At 39.6% G+C, this 17,450-nt stretch overlaps 1 protein-coding gene across 1 annotated transcript; it reads left to right on the top strand.

Moving 5' to 3' along the window:
• Positions 1–1,079: 1,079 nt before the first annotated feature.
• On the top strand, positions 1,080–13,519 carry Cmpk (cytidine/uridine monophosphate kinase Dak1). The gene is made up of 5 exons (XM_080267107.1): positions 1,080–1,234; positions 7,996–8,119; positions 9,919–10,074; positions 10,521–10,649; positions 11,706–13,519. The coding sequence occupies exons 2-5, from the start codon at positions 8,000–8,002 to the stop codon at positions 11,913–11,915; spliced, it is 615 nt and encodes a 204-aa protein (XP_080123233.1). The 5' UTR covers positions 1,080–1,234; positions 7,996–7,999; the 3' UTR covers positions 11,916–13,519.
• Positions 13,520–17,450: the final 3,931 nt, after the last annotated feature.

Genomic DNA, 17,450 nt, shown 5'->3' with positions numbered 1-17,450 from the left:
ACTTGTGTCCCATTTATAGTGTTGTGATATAAACTGTGTAATACTGTGCCCCACATAGAGAGTTGTACCGTGTCCTGTATTGTGCAAGTCCACTGTGTATTTGAAGGGTAATTTACGTGTAAGACTGGTTAGCCCACAGTGGCTCTACACTGTGGGTTAGCCTGTGTTTGAGCCCTATCCCTTATTTGCATTCTCTGTCCCGGTCCTGAACCAAAGAACCCAAGTCCATGCCCGTAGCAGAGTTCAAGAAGTTGAACCCAGAATTCGCTGCATAACATCTAGGCAAACATACGAGGAGGAATTTCCAGCTTTCCAGGCAATTTTACCTCATAGCAAATCCCCCTCGGCAGCATTAAGTAAAAAATGAACACGCATTTACTATAAAAAGTCGATCTATCCATCTATCTATTGCCAGACGCCATAATCCCGTAAGGGGTGGCCATTTGACTTTATTTGTTTTACGGGGAGGGGCACTAACGCTCCACCAACCCACGTAGGAAGCACGTATGGTTTGGTTATATGGATACCTGCTAGCGTTGTAAATGGTTTCTTGGCTCGCAGGAAACCATTTGGCTTAATTGTCACTCAATGTCAAGCCACCTGCAAAGGAAAGAAAAGCAATAAGAAGTGACAGGAAAGATGGGAGAAATAGGAAGACAGGAGGGCAGGCACAGAAAAAGAATGATAAAGCCTAAGGAAGAAATAGACAGCACTACATCAAAAAGTCATCGAATGGGGAAAAAAAATACTGGCGACATGTGGAAGGTTGCAGACGACGTGGTATACTTTTTTTTCGCCCGATAATATTTTTTTCTACGTGTATGAATTGTAAAACCTTTTCCTAAAATAGGAAAATAGGCTAATTAATTTATTCTTCATATGCATTAACTTGAAAAATACTAAATGCTTATTTATAACTTTTTTTTTTTTTTTTGGGGGGGGGCCAATGAATAATTCATCAGCAGTTAATACACACGTCATAAAATTTTTGCATATGAATAAAGTGCCGAAATATATTGAATTCTAAATGTACTATTCGGCGGGTTTGACAGGTGAGCAGAAGGGAAGTGACCTGTTACTGTTTTCTTGTCAATATCTCGTGTTTTCGTCTCTTGTGCGATAAAAACTGAGTCATATATCATTCATGAAATATTATTCTACGGTTTGGTTTCAGTTTCCGGTGTCTGGAAGCCGGAAAAGTGTTATATTGGTAGAAAAGTCCCCAGATCCCGAGGTCAGTAGCCGTCTTTGCACATTAACCTACTCAACGCAGTGACATGTTTTCAGTAATTCTTGCTGCTTCCAGACCATTTTATTTACCACAGGAGTGATTTTTGAATTGAAGAGGTTAGAGCCAGCCTTCATTAACCCCTTCACTAACAGGAGCCACTCTGGTGAAAAGAATCGTGTGGTGGCAGTAATATTCAATACGTAATCAGCAGCAACTAACAACGCTTACATTTCACGTGCTTATTTACTGGGAAAATTATTAGAATTTGATGAACTGGAGGTGTGCTGGTCTGGCATAACAAGAAGCCATAATACTTTCACAGTGACACCAGTATTGATTATGTAATACAAATGGAAGTTGACAGCCTCTGGAATTTATTGAGCTTATTTGACTCCCGGGCAAATTGTATATGATTATTTTTTATATAAATACTAAATTTAAAGCAATTAATAGAACTTATGAATATTAAAGCTTGTGACACGTGTTTAGTAAAGGACTGTATTACCGTACCCAAATAATCCGATAAGTACTGTAATTGTAAACTTAGCATTTAAACAGATATGAAGGTTAAATTTTCCTCATTTGCATCCACGTCTGTCGGCTACTTCAGCGTGCCTTGTGACATTATATCCTCAAATTAGGGTGGTCTTCTCTGTGGCATTTTCATCACAAATTTGTCTTTATGGAGTTGTGGTGTTGATGTGAATGTGATAGGAAGCGTTATGAGGAACACACTGAGGTGGTTTGGCCATGTGGAGAGGATGGAGGGTGAAAGACTGACGAAGAGAGTGTATGTGAGTGAGGTGGAGGGGGAGAGAGGGAGGGGGAGGCCGAGGATGAGATGGAGGGATGGGGTGGAGAGGTATATGAGAGAGGGGGGTGTGAGCTGGGAGCAGTGGAGTGAAATGGCAGGGGACAGGGCGACTTGGAGGCGATTTGTTTGTGGCCACCCCAAACGGGATTGAGGCGTCTGGCAATAGATAGATAGATAGACAGTATCATCCCGTCAGCAATTTCTCCTCTTGTGACTTCCAATCTTTACTCTGTCATTGCGTCCATCCCAGGCGGTGCAAAGACAGCTTGAAGAGGCCCAGACTACACACTCCTTAAGTAAGCTGGTTTGCAAGGCGTGAGCAGCTTTCAGGGTTAGGTTAAGGTTGGGTTGGATGACACCCCTAGTTAGGATGAGGTTAGGTTTAGTTTGGTTATGACAGGTTAGTTGGGTTTGGTTAGGTTAGATTCAGATAAGTTTTTCGTGTACTGTATTTCGATCGATTTGGATTTTATTTCATATCTGACTTCAGGCCTTGCGTTTTGATCAGTTTTGTTTATTTTATCTTGTATCTGACCACACCCCCGTAGGGGTAGGAAGCGACAAAATTAAGTCAAAATCTATCAAAATACGTTAAAAACGGTTAATAAAACAATAATAAATAAAAAATTTGTTGGAATATTAAACCCAGTGCTGCATACTTCACGAAGGTGCGGTTTAGTGTTCTTCAGCTGCCTCAACACTGCTAGCTATTGCAGGGTGAAGGCTGGAAATGCCATAGAGAAGACCTCCATAATTTGGGGATATAATGTCATAGAGCAAACTGAAATAACTGATGGACATGGGTGCAACAAAGGGGGGAAAAATTCCATTTAAATGGGTATTCCATGATATTTGATACTTGGGTACGTTTGGGGTTCACTGGAGTATAGCAGTCAGTATGGTAATTTTATAGAAGGCATGCGCCATTAAATTTTCACTAAATGATTTTTTAAAATGTTAAGTAATAAAATCAGGGTTATTTTGAGTGCCTATATTGCATCTGCTGGGTTTGGATTATATGTGTACCATTATATCGGTATGCATTACTTTGAACCAGGATGGTAGCACATGCTGTCAGGTGGATCTGAGGTCGTCTTTGTAAAATATATAAATAATAAGTATACTGTATACTGATGTCATAGTTAGAATACCTTTTTTGCTTGTCATGCTTGAATATGATTGGCTTCTGGCTGTGACTAGGGTAAACTAAGCCGCAACATGGAAAACTCCTCGGAAATGAGTCACTTGGGACAGCGACCTGGGCCATGAAATAGGTCAAATTGGCAACCACAACTTATGAAGCGATCATGGTTTGGCTGGAGAAGTAGCTACCATGAATAAGAAAACCGTGACCAATGAACACGCAATATATGTGAGTTGACTGTATTTTAACCCATCCAGTGCAAAAAATCTCCCTCGAGCTGATTAGAATCATGTGGTAAATAGTATAAATAAAAATATGAATGATTTTGGGGGTGAGGAAGGTTACTCTTGTGGTTTTATATGGCAAAATTAACTCCTCGAATCCAATGATGTATTAGTATACTTTATTGTAGTTGATGTTAGATTATTGTTTGCACATTTTGGGGAGCCCCTTATAGTGACTGGGAGAGTACCTATATTTCATGTTAAAAGAACCCCTTATATTTTGTCAGGATCCCTTATTATACAGTATTGAGTCCCTTATTATAAAGTAGCAATTTGAGTCCCTTATTATATAGTACTGAGTCCATTAATTTGTATTCGAGTCCCTGGCCTTTGGTTCCTTCTTCCTTGCATTTAAAAAAAAAATGTTAGTCCCTTATTCTATTTGTTAGGAGTGCCTGTTGTATTGAAGGCGATAATGAAGGCAGTATTGAACCGTTCCACTGTAAAACGCTTCTCCTAAACCAGATCATATCATCTGAAGATACTAAGTTGAAACAGGAAAATAAATTGCAAATTTGAAGGGATTAGAGAGCGTTTGTGTCCTCGTATTACTCGGGATGGATGATAGTGACAGCTGTCTCTCTATTCCAGTCCGTAGTCTCCACAGCTAAATGATAACTTCTGAAGATATTAAGGAGAAACTGTTAAACACATCATCTTGAAGGAATTAAAGCTTGTTTGTGTCCTCGTATGACTTGAGATCAGCCACCTGTTCAGAGTATGAGCTGATGGTGTTTACAAAGGCTTCACAGGTGACAGAAACAATTGTTCACATGGGTTTGAAGGGACACAGGGGTCATAGCGTAAGTGATTTGGGGAAGTCCATAATCCCTCATCCTAAGTGATCCATTCTGCCAATAAGGTGAAGAGTTAATGAAGGCATAGTCAGTCTTTATTGATCTCAGGGAACTGGGCCATTTCCCTAACCACACTATTATGTCATGGCTGCTTGAAATTTGATGAGTCTTGGGGAAGGGATGAGTTTCCTGAGTTACTTGTAGAATCAACCCTCCAGTCTGACTACACCTGGCCACCATTTGAGCTTCATGAAAGGGCTTTGGGATCTGTCAGGCTAAACAAAATAGTAAGTTGTTTTAACCCAGAAATCTAATGGAAGTTTTCCAATGTTGTGTAAAGTATATGGCACTGAGTAAAAAAGAAAGCTGTCAATTGAGATCAGTGGATTTATACAGGCATATGTAGCCATAAAGGGATAAAGGAGGCTTGGATATTTTTAAAGAGAAATGAGAGAGATAAGAACACCAGACTCTAAATACCCTGTACCAGTCCATAAAACAGAGTGGAAAAATAAGCCAGCAGTAGATAGCAGAAAGATAAATGACAGGCAATGATATGAAGTAATACATGTACTCAGTGGAAGAAGCTAAAGGAGTATAGATATCTGTACTGTATATATATGAGGGGAAGGGTGGGACGGAAGGTGCAGAGTTAAGATCTTGGTGCACTAACTTAGAGGATGAAGGGGAGAACATTTTAGCACTCACAGCAGTAGCAGAGAAGAGGCAAGTTGGGGGTAGTGTTATACCTACTCCTTTGGGATTAATGGACAGACAGGACAGAGGTGGGATTACATTAGCTATTAATAGGTTGAAGATTAATGTATTGTACTCAATTTCTTTTCATCTGAGGGAACTGAACTGCTCTCCCAAGATAATGCTAAATCGAGGTTACGTGAAATTCAGTTACTGTAGTTAGGCGGTACGAATGAGCCTCTTCAGTTACTACTCAAATTTTCCTTTCAAATTGACTACCTCTGGCCATCAACTGGGCTGTAAGGGTTTGGGGATCCTTGCAAGCTGACAGTAAATGCACTGTAGTAGGAATGGATGGGAATAACTGGGATATGTTAAGGTATGATGGTGAGGATGTACTTGACATTATGCACTGTCTCCTTCTGCTAGGTGACAGGTTTCAGTTTTATAAGTTCACTACCAGTACTACATGATTTTATTCAGCGTAAGGGAAATATCTATTTGTGGAGAGATTAATGAAGGCTATAGATAACTTCTCCATGTCAAAAATGTCTGTACTTAAGGTGAAAAAATAAGCAAGCAATAATCAAGAATAAAATAAAATAAGATGTCCTTGGTTTAAATCAGTGATGCAATCCGTAACTTCACAACTTTATCCATACAACTGGTATATATTGTAAATCATATGAAACCAGCAGATCAGCTTTAGATAACAATGGAACCTTAGCAGACAATTTTTTTTATAGTTTACTGTTGACTTACATGTGTCAATTGAATGGTAAAAGAGATGATATAAGAGGGCTTGCTGTTGTGGTCCCAGGTTCATCTGAATGTGAACCAAGTGTACTGCAGGCTGATGTCACGCCTCTCATGCTGTTCATCATTCTCATTTTAGGAGACAGAGGGGGAGTTAAGGGTTGTTGTATAGCCAGTCAGTGCCACCAAGTGAAGGCATCCCTTTCCTGCATTATCCTTCAGTTATTTTTTTTCTCTATTTTTTTTTAATGAACAGAGGAAAGAAAGACAAATTAAGAAAAAGAAAAAAGATATCCGTACACCAGATTACAGGTGTCCTTCATTCATTAAAAAATCTACAACAGTTGGACTTGAACTGCTGTAGGTTGACGGTTGGGGGACACTAACCTCACATAGCAAGGACTTTGCGTACATCCATCCAAATGACAGGATAAAAAGTACATATAGAAATTGACCTGGGATTCAAAATTGTCTGGTATTAGCCTCCTTAACTTCCATAAATTACTCCGTGGTGTTGAAGTACATAAATTATATTGGGATGGGAGAACAGAAAATACAAAATAAGCATGGGAAAGGAGTAAAGGTTAACATAGATAATTTGATGTATATTTCTCTCAAGTCAACAAAGTCTTCCGGTATTAGCCAGTCTGAAATCTGCCTCCTTGACCATAACAGGAAAAAAGGTTAAGTGCGTTGAGAGAGAGAGAGAGAGATAGGGAGAGAGTTTTAACCTTCGGCTTATATTTACGACCCTTCTTGAGTGTGTATAAACTTGCCTGCCTATTCATTTGTCTTCATTCATTCCTCTGCCATTGACTTCAAGACGCAATTAGAATTAATAATGAATGTCAAAATATAGGAAGGGTTCAGATAAGTAAATTGCAGTATTGACTTGGCTTGGAAATTGGTTGAATAAATTGGTAAATATGATCCATGAGTAATAGAATGACCTTGACCACTGGAGATATTAAATTTTGTTTCTTATCGACCAGTATATCTATCCATCTATTTACCTTTGTTTATCTGTATGTGGTGTTTATCTATCTATCATGCCTAGTTAACCATATGCATACCTGTCTATCTGTCTGTGCCTCTACCTGTGCCTAGTAACCTTCTGTGTCTGTCTGTCTCAATATCTTTCTATCCCTCCTTCCTTCCTCCCATCTGACCTACACCTCCCCCCCCTCCCTTTCAACACAGTCATTGCATCACTACTCTCTCTCTCTCTCTCTCTCTCTCTCTCTCTCTCTCTCTCTCTCTCTCACACTCACACAGTCAATTCAGAATCAATGCCCAGTAAGTGTAATACAGATATTTCTCTCTCTCTCTCTCTCTCTCTCTCTCTCTCACAGTTATCAAAATAAATTCAGAATCAATCCCTAGTAAGTTTAATACAGATCTCTCTCTCTCTCTCTCTCTCTCTGTAGCTTCCATCCTTCAATGCCTCCCTTCCTCCCCCCTCCCCCTCCACTTCCTCCTTCCCTCCTGTCAGTGCCTCCCTCTCTCATTCCTCTCTCACCCTCCACTCTGTACACCTGTAAGTCTTCTACTTGTGTAATGTACAGATTGTAATGAGTAATGTACTTGTGCTCTTGTGGTGTGTTTATTTACTCTGATAACTAATGTGCTGGGTAGTAGCTTATATAGTGTGATTGTTGTATTATTAGTGTTATTATTATTACATGTATTATTATTTTTATTACTACTGTTACTACTACTACTACAACTGCTACTACTTCTTCTTCTTCTGTTATTATTATTATTATTATGAATAGCATATGTAGTACCATACTACAAAATACTCGTGATTGCTATATTTTTTACAGTAATTAAGATATGTGTAGCTTTTACCATTAGGTATTATTATTATTATTATTGCCAGTACAACTACTACTACTGGTACTGCTACTACTACTACTGGTACTGCTACTACTACTACTGGTACTACTACTACTACAGTATTGGTGTAGTTGTCTCAGGTGCTGATTTGTGTGAAGGTCATGTGCTGTGGATGTGTAGAATTCAAATGCACCTGTGTTACAACAGCCAACATTTCATTTTTTTATTCTTTTATTATTGTTAACATCCTTATTACTTATTGACCTCATAGATTTATTTATTTTTCACATCCATATTACTTTACTGACCTCATGGGAGACTACATAAAAATCCCTCATAGTGAAATATTTAATTCTGTACGTCTGTGGTCCTGCCAAGAATATTTGCCGAGCCTTGAAATTCTGTGTTTATTTACGCTTTTGCCTCCCCCGCAGGTGTATGCTGATATCACGACTGCTGCGAGGGGCTTATTCCGTCATGGCCGACAAATTCAACGTGGTTTTTGTCCTTGGGGGTCCCGGCGCCGGCAAGGGAACACAGTGCGCAAAAATCGTCGAGGTGAGGTGGAGTGTGGAGAGTGTGACTTGGAGCAGGAGAGTGTGGATGAGTGAAGTGGAGGAGAGTGGGAGGGATGAGGTACAGTGATGAGAGTGGAGAAGTATATGAGTGTACGTGGGGATGGAGGTGGAGAGGTATGTGAGTGAGGGTGGAGATGAGAGTGGAGAGGTATGTGAGTGAGGGTGGTGGGGGTGGAGAGGTATATGAGTGAGGGTGTTGGGAGTGGAGAGGTATATGAGTGAGGGTGGTGGGAGTGGAGAGGTATATGAGTGAGGGTGGTGATGGGGGTGGAGAGGTATATGAGTGAGGGTGGGGGGGGTGGAGAGGTATATGAGTGAGGGTGGAGATGGGAGTGGAGAGGTACCGGTATGTGAGTGAGGATGGGGATGGGTGGAGAGGTATATGAGTGAGGGTGGGGATGGGAGTGGAGAGGTATATGAGTGAGGGTGGAGATGGGAGTGGAGAGGTACTGGTATATGAGTGAGGGTGGGGATGGGTGGAGAGGTATATGAGTGAGGGTGGGGATGGGAGTGGAGAGGTATATGAGTGAGGGTGGTGGGGGGTGGAGAGGTATGTGAGGGTGGGGATGGATGGAAAGGTATATTAATGAGGGTGGGGATGGGGGTGGAGAGGTATATGAGTGAGGGTGGGGATGGGTGGTGAGGTATATGAATGAGCGTGGTGGAGGGTGGAGAGGTATGTGAGTGAGGGTGGGGATGGGTGGAGAGGTATATGAATGAGGGTGGTGTGAGTTGGAGAGGTATATGAATGAGGGTCGGGGGTGGAGAGGTATATGAATGAGGGTCGGGGGTGGAGAGGTATATGAGTGAGGGTGGTGTGAGTTGGAGGGAGGGCAGTCTGATGGCGGAGGACAGGGTGATGTGGAGGCAATTTTATCAGGTAGAAATAGGTAGACAAGTGAGTTTAGCAGTGACCTTAGTTCTAGTCGACTCCTTGAATAAGCTTTTTCTTTTTAAGCGTATTATTCCTACCAGCTTATACCGTAATTAATGAGTTTAAGCCTATAATTACCTATAACCCTGAGACCCAGTACACAAGGAAAGCCACACCCTGTTCATTATCGTCATTATTCAACACCACCTTTCATTCCCAGTCTCATTAACACCTATCCATTTCACATCCTATCAATTGCCTAGTTATAGACACCCCTCAACTCCCTCCGTATGTACCCAATGAAGGATAGTGGAGTGCAGTAAAAGGTAAACTTCAGCCTGCAGTCCACTGGGTGCCTATCTAGTTGAGCTTGGACCCACAGCAACACCCAGCCTGTCATACTCATTCTCTCTTTAAGACCATACCATTTTAACAAACTCAGCTGCCTTCCAGTCAGTAGGGTTCCTCGTCTGTGTCATTCTCAAATCACTCAGTATATCTTATCTTATCCAGCCTACACACTCATTTCCCATCATCTCACTCTCGGCTTTTCAATCTCCTACCATACCAAAGTCTCACATCATCATCATCATCATCATCTGTGGCACCTGCTTCCTCCTGTTAACCCCTGGACAAGAGATGGCCATGACAGAAGTGCCCCAAGGTTACTTCATCCTCACATACATTTCTCACTCTCACAAACACTCTTCTTCCTTCACTTACACCAGTATATTGTTCTAGTCTTCTTCCACACCATGTAAGATTTGCCTCTACTGACACTGCCATCTATCTTCAAATAAGAGAAATAAAGGAAGCGTTAGAATATGAGAAATACAGGTAGAACTAAAATATAGGATTTACGGGAAGCACCAGGATAGAAAATAATACCATCATGCTGGTTTCAGAAATTTGGGTTTGTGCACCTGTCAGCGGGTGATTTGTTACGCGAGGAGAGAGCAAAGCCGGGCAGCGAGTATGGGGAACTAATCGAGAACCACATAAAAAATGGAACCATCGTCCCAGTAGAAATCACGTGCTCTCTTCTTGAACGTGCTATGAAGGTGAGCCTGATCACACATAACATTATTAGTACAATGACATCTTAATTTATTCCTGCTGTTGCCATATGATTTTATTCAGCTTAAGTGGTTATATAAATGAGATTGATTAAAGTAGCCAAGAATTTGTTACTCTTTCTCTCTCTCTAATGTTAAGTGGTCTGAATTTTGGCAGTGAAGGGGCATGGTAGGAATATTTCACATTGGTGTTTATTTTGTAATTACTTCTGATTGCTGTACAGTATATAATTGTGGATTGTTAACTTTATTACATATGTTAACCTTGTGACTTAATGCAAAATTCTTCATATCACTCCACTCCATCGTCCCACTTACATATATATTCCACAGTTTCATTGATACAGCGTCACTCCTCCACTCCATCCCACACCACTCTCCTGCTTAATACACCTTGTCATTCCTAGTCACAATTTCCCTAATACTTTCAGGAATCAGGGAAAAACGACTTCCTTATTGACGGTTTTCCACGCAACCAAAATAACCTCGAAGGATGGAATAATCAAATGGGCAACAAAGTTAATCTTAAGTTTGTTCTCTTCTTCAACTGCCCATTAGAGGTAAGTGCTTTGTTAGACCCACACTCAAATTGATAAAAGTTTCATTAGTTAAACACTGTAACTGAGCATTGATATGGGTGTGATTGAAAGTGTTTAAGAGAAATGCTTTGAGATGGTTTGGCCATGTGGAGAGGATAGAGAGTGAGTGACTGACTAGAAGATTGTATGTGAGTGAGGTGAAGGGGGAGACCAAGGGGAAGGGATGGAATGGAGAGAGATATGAGAGAAGGTAAATGTGAGTTGGAAGGAAGGCAGCCAAATCACAGCGGACAGGGTGACATGGAGGTGATTTGTTTGTGGCCATCCCTTACAGGATTAAAATATCTGACAGTAGATAGTTGGGTAATAGGTAAATAGATTGCTGTTCCTATTTATCCACGTACATATTCTTCAGACTTTTAAATATTATTCTTGGTATCCAGATGATTTTATTCAAAGACTTCTTGTAGTGAAAGGATTAATGAAGGCTGAAAAAAAGACAGGATGAGGCCATACAGTGTGACCTCAGGGATAAGTGGCTGAAGAGAGACGCTGCAAGAGATCGAGCAGCATGAAGAGGTGTCAGTACATGATCAAGGCCAACGTATGCAAGCTTGTTGGAGCCTTAAAAAAATAAAAGAAAAAGAAAAAAAAGGATTTCTATTCTATTCTATTGCCAGACGCCTCAGTCCCGTTTGGGGTGGCCACAAACAAATCGCCTCCAAGTCGCCCTGTCCCCCGCCATTTCACTCCCCTGCTCCCAACTCACACCCCCCTCTCTCATATACCTCTCCACCCCATCCCTCCATCTCATCCTCGGCCTCCCCCTCCCTCTTTCCCCCTCCACCTCACTCACATACACTCTCTTCGTCAGTCTTTCACCCTCCATCCTCTCCACATGGCCAAACCACCTCAGTATGTTCCTCATAACGCTTCCTATCACATCCACATCCACACCACAACGCTGTACTATATTACATTATTACATACATGTGTACACCCACACGTTGGAGCCTTTATAAATGACTGAAAAATACTATTGGCTGATATATATTACATACACGTGTACACCCACAGGTATGTACGCAGCGCTGCCTGGATCGCGGAGCAGCGGGATCAGGGCGCTCGGACGACAACATAGAGTCCCTCAAGAAGCGTTTTGACACCTACATGAACGCCACTATGCCAATCATCAACCACTACGAGGGGCAGGGACTCGTTCACAAAATGGACGCCTCGCAGGGACCAGACGAAATATTTGCCGAGGTCGAAAAACTCTTCAGCTAAATTTATGTGAGATTTTGGGGCAGATGCTAGTGATGGGACGATTATTTTTTCTTTTATATTTATACCAGTTTTATTTGTTTGGACAGCGTATATGATTCCTTACCCCATTCATAGGTGGGAGAAAAGGTTAGGATGATGACAATGATGATGATGATGATTACAGTGGTGCTAATGATGATGACGATGATGGTGGTGGTGATGATGATGACGATGGTAATGTTGATGATGATACCATTTTGTTTTAGAGAATATCTGATTTCCTGACATTTAACTCGTGGCGAAAATTGTTAAAAATGGCAGGTTGTTATGCTTGGTAGAGTAGATGCCAGCAATGAACATAATCTTTTTTTTTAATTTATGACACTTTAATTATTAGTACTGTATTTTTATTTATGACACTTTAGTTACAGTATTAGTAAAGTCTATGATATTCCATTAGCATTATTCTATACCAGATATTATCCTTACTGACCACTTTGCAACTAAAACTGAGGAATATTTCAAGTTGTTTTGCATCCTGGGGGTGAGAGGAATTTTTTTTTAATATAGGAAAGTTTTCATCATTACCAGCAGACAATTCTTTAGCTTTGTTGAATAGAAAACATTTAGGTTGCCAATGCCGAGCGGTTCTCTCAGGTAAAGTGTTTGCAGAGTTCACAAGTTGTTATTCTTAGCTCATTATTTATTATTATTATTACGGTACTGTTATCCACTCACTTGATGTAGTGCTGCCTACCTCTTTCTTCACCGTTATCATTCTTTTTCTGTGTATGCCCTCTTCTCTTCCTATTTCTTCCATCTCCCCTGTCACTTTTTCTTATACCTCTTTCCTTTTCAGGTGGCATTACATTGAGTGACAAATGTAATGCATTCCTGTAAGCCAGGAAACCATTTACAATGCTGGGTGGTAACCATATAACCAGCCACACATGTTCCCTATGTATCAACAAGTGGGTTGGTGGAAGGTTAGTGCCCCTTCCTGTAAAATAACTCAGAGACAAATAGCCACCCCTTACGGTATTATGGCATCTGGCTGTAGATAGAAGAATTAATTATTTCCTGACATTTTCAGAGGCCAGGAGAAATCTTTATCGATATATAGAATTTTACCTAATATTTGGGAAATTTCATTCGTTATACAAGAATTCAGGACGGTTTTTTAAAAGCTATAGACTGGTTTTTTAATCAAATGGAATATCTTTAAAATACATTGACCCGGGGACATTTATACTTATACTGATCAAACATTCTGATATATTTTTGGAAGTTATCAAGTTGTTATGCTTTTTATATAAGAGCCAGATGTGACAAACAATCTTTTTATATATTTTGTTATTTGTTTATTGTACATTTTTAGATTTTTGTGATGGATTATGGAATAGTCCAGTAGTTAAGGATATCAAAGGATGTTCAATTTTAAGTTCTGAAATTATGGCACCAGTTGCACAGGTGATATAGTATTTTAAGAATTATCTGGTGGTATACAAGCCTGCAGATATATGCCAGACACCAAAACGGATCTTTACCATGTCGAACAACTTATCACCTAAATTATGGGAGTCTTCATTTATTATTTTTTTTTTTAATGCATGAATAAATGAAAAAATACACCCACAGATTTTGTTTTGGACCAAAGAAACTTGTACCACTATCAAACAGCTTTCCACCTATATTTATTTCATGGATGCAGTGGGTGTGTACAAATGACAGCTGATAAATGACAGTGTTCTTCATTATCCATAGGTTATTAGAGGCTTGAATGGTGTGTGTGTGTGTGTGTGTGTGTGTGTGTGTGTGTGTGTGTGTGTGTGTGTGTGTGTGTGTGCGCGCGTGCGTGCGCATGCGGGCGGGCATACGTGCGGGCGTGCATGTCCCATTTCACAAGGTATTGGGATGAAAGGTGTATTTATGTGTGTCCTGGCTTCTCATTCTTTGTCACCTTATTTACATACAGAAAATCATTATTATTATTATGTTGCCTTTATTTTTATTATTTATTTATTAGCTTCAGTCCATAGCAAAGGTATAAACGGACTGCCCATAGATACCATCCCCCTAGATATTTAAAACTAGAAGAATTACACTTACATAAGGAAATATTTACTGAGGAAGGTACAAGTCAGGCTAAAACTCTTTTATATCTTCCCATTAATCAGTTGGCCATAGAACTTCCATTTGGACACTTTGGGGCACAGTGAAATGGAGGGGAAAAAAATCTATTCAGCATTTTGAGGAAGGCCTAGTAGAGGAAGGATTTATTTCTCTCTCTCTCTCTCTCTTGATTATTTGTTTTGTCTGTCTCTTAATTACTGTTTTGTTTCTGACTCTCTCTCAACTGTTTTTTTCTTGTTTTATTTCTCCTATTTGTTTCATTTCTCTTTGTTTTGTTTCTGTCTGTCTGTCTGTCTCTCTCTCTCTCCTGCCCTTGGAGAATAATTTACCATTAATTTTACCCTCAAATCTTAGCTAAATAAAACTAACAACAGTTGGAATCAAACACCTGAGATGCCCTGATTACAAAAAGGTGATTGACACTCACCTGGAATCACTACCTGTTGAATTAAATCACCTGGCATTACTGGAGTAGAGTTCTGTGTTTGCGTAGATATTAATAAGTCTTGGTTATGAGGTACAAATGAGTCTCCTTGGTTACTAGTTAAGCTGGCCCTCCAATCTGCCCACATCTTACCCATCAAGTGTGATGAAAAGTGTTAGGGATCTCCACCAGCTTAAAACAAATTGACTATAGACCAAAGGAAAGATGATGATTATTATTATTATTATTATTATTATTATAATTATTATTATTATAATTATTATTATTATAATTATTATTATCATTATTAAAAATCACCCACTTCCACATTACACAGTTTTCCTTCCTTTCTACTCCAGTAACTGATTTTCCCTCCTAGCTTAACTTCCCCCTTATGTTCTCACTACTAAGATAATTTTATATGACTTACAAGAGATTCACATTACAGCAGTGGCTAATGAATATCAAACCCAATTTTTAAAAGTCTCTACCCAAGTGCAAGAGGCTGGCTGAAGAGGGAGGAAGAAAGTGAATATTATGTCGGTGTTGGAAAGATTAAGTACCATAGGAGCCTGAAGATAGTAAGGTGCATTCGTTTAGTTTGCATTTTCTCTTGAAGTTCAGTTTTGTAGGTGAGGAACTTGGAGAGGTTGCTGGTAATATCCACTAAGCTGTTTTTGTGTGTGTGTGTGTGTGTGTGTGTGTGTGTGTGTGTGTGTGTGTGTGTGTGTGTTTTGGGGGGGAGAAAGAAAGTAATATATCCACTTTGCATTTTGGGGAGGAGAGAGAGAGAGAGTGAGAGGCCACAGTACAGTAGAATGACAAAGATAAATTATGGAAACTAACAATTAGAAAGAGAGAGAGACTGAATGAAGTTACAGTACTGCGATGCTGTGATGAGGTACCTTATGAATGACAAGGAGAGCTGATGGAAAGTGTGAATATTTGTTAGACAGAGAGCACAGTATGGTATGAATGACAAGGATACACGATGGAAACTAACAATTAGAGAGAGAGAGAAAGAAAGAAGTTACCGTGATGAAGTACGGTATGAATGACAAGAATAACTGGTGGAAATTGTGATGATTTATGAGAGGGAGAGAGAGGGAGAATTACCCAGTCATAATGTAAGTAAATATCCATGTTGAGTTCGCCCACAGGAGAGCATGATAGTGTTACGAGTCTGTTAATATCTTCCTATTAGTTCATAAGGCTATTTATTTCCTTAAGTCATTTAGGGGACTTAGGTTTATGGCTTTGTGTCTGTGGGCTTAGAAGGCTCTCAGCACCTTCATTACTTATATATACTGTATTTTACACATTACACATTAAAACCTGGTGAATCTTATGGTTATCTCTTGAATGTTACCTGTCTTTACACAATATATTTTGTGTATTAGCTTTGTGTTATGGATATTGTATAAATATGTAAAAGAATAACTGATTTTATTCATACATACACATACTGGTACCTTAATACAGTAATTTCTGTAATAATGGATTCTTTATATTTTTTCCAACCATTTTGCAACCATGGATGTTATTTAGTATTTTCTTCAGGCTAAATACAGACCATTTTATTACGTGGAAGGGATTTATGAAGCCAAAGGTTTAACTAACGGCTTTCCACCCTTTCAATACAGGTACTAAAATTCCCCTCAAATGAACACAAACCTTCTAGTACCGTGAATAAAATAACGTACAGCTTACCTAGAGGTTGAAAGGATTAATATGAAAACTTTTTCTGTAAATAACGTAGATTACATTATAGGGCCAAGGATGAGGTGGAGGGATGGAGTGGAGATGTATATGAAAGAGGGGGGTGTGAATTTGGAGCAGGGCAGTGAAATGGCGGGGGACAAGGTGACATAGATGGAGATGATTTGTTTGTGGCCACCCTGTATGGGATTAAGGCGTCTGGCAATAGATAGATAGACGGACATTATAAGTGTTACATGTTGAAAGGATTAATATGAACACTTTTCCTGTAAATAACATAAAAGTTTACATTACCAGTGTTACATGTCGAAGAATTAATAGGTATGAGATGCCAGGGAGCTTCCTAGGCCCAAGACACTAGGGTCCAGTATTAAGGTGTCTGTTTCAGTGGCCCTAACACCTTTTCCCAAGTGATTTATTTTGTTCATTACACCTTACTGCTCTCTCCGTTACAAAAATCCTTCCAATATCGCCACACTCAACACAGCATACAAAAGGATATTAACCACCCCTAGCCAAAAAAATAAATAGCTAGGGAAGAGGCGTTAGGGAGTCTCCTTAACCGGTGAGAATACAAGCCGATGTACTACGCTTGGTGTTGTGGTATTGTATGGTTAATGTGTATTCTGTAAACCATAGACCCTACAGGTATTCCCAGGTTAGACCCAAGTGTTGCAATATATTCTGATGAAGTTACACCTACTTTGTTTTTCACTCATTATCTTCACTACAATGGCATTTAATATTCTTACTACCACTAGACCATTATATTCAACTTAGTAAGGCTCTCAACTAGTAAAGGGTCTAATAATATCTAAATATAACCCCCCACATCTGAAAAAATCTCAAAAAAAAAAAAATTGTCATGTGGAGATAGCAGGAATAAACTCTAAAACACCTCAATAAATAAATAAAAATCAATAAAAAACATCAGCTCTTTGACACCACCATTACCTTACTCTTGCTATCTCCAGAAATTTCTATTTAGCTTAGAAGTTAGGTGAGGTGAGAGACGAGAAGCTAGATGGAATAACTCTCTGAATGTGCTAAAATCGAAATTGAGAAAACCAAGGGTAGAATAAGTAATGATGGATATATGGCACCTTCAAAGTTCCCTCACAGAGTAACTTATATATATTTTTCATGATGCTGCTCTGTGAAGGAACTCTGAAATTGCCATGGATTAAAACATAAATAAATAAATCGCTGGCTAACCTTGATTTTCTCAGTTTATTGTGTCTGTCATAATTGGAGTTAGGGTAATCCACAGACAGCCTCGT

Source organism: Coenobita brevimanus, chromosome 23, assembly GCF_032717465.1.
Source record: "Coenobita brevimanus isolate Jiangsu-jjx chromosome 23, ASM3271746v2, whole genome shotgun sequence".
NCBI lineage: Eukaryota > Metazoa > Arthropoda > Malacostraca > Decapoda > Coenobitidae > Coenobita > Coenobita brevimanus.
The sequence above is the reverse complement of the archived record's forward strand: the minus strand, read 5'-3'. Positions and strand labels throughout refer to the sequence as shown.

What these genes read in the sequence shown, in the direction of transcription:
- Cmpk (XM_080267107.1), top strand. Translation starts at nt 8,000, where the DNA reads ATGCTGATATCACGACTGCTGCGAGGGGCTTATTCCGTCATGGCCGAC. An exon ending in AGTGCGCAAAAATCGTCGAG is followed by an intron (nt 8,120 to 9,918) that starts GTGAGGTGGAGT and finishes TGCTGGTTTCAG; the next exon opens with AAATTTGGGTTTGTGCACCT. An exon ending in TCTTCAACTGCCCATTAGAG is followed by an intron (nt 10,650 to 11,705) that starts GTAAGTGCTTTG and finishes GTACACCCACAG; the next exon opens with GTATGTACGCAGCGCTGCCT.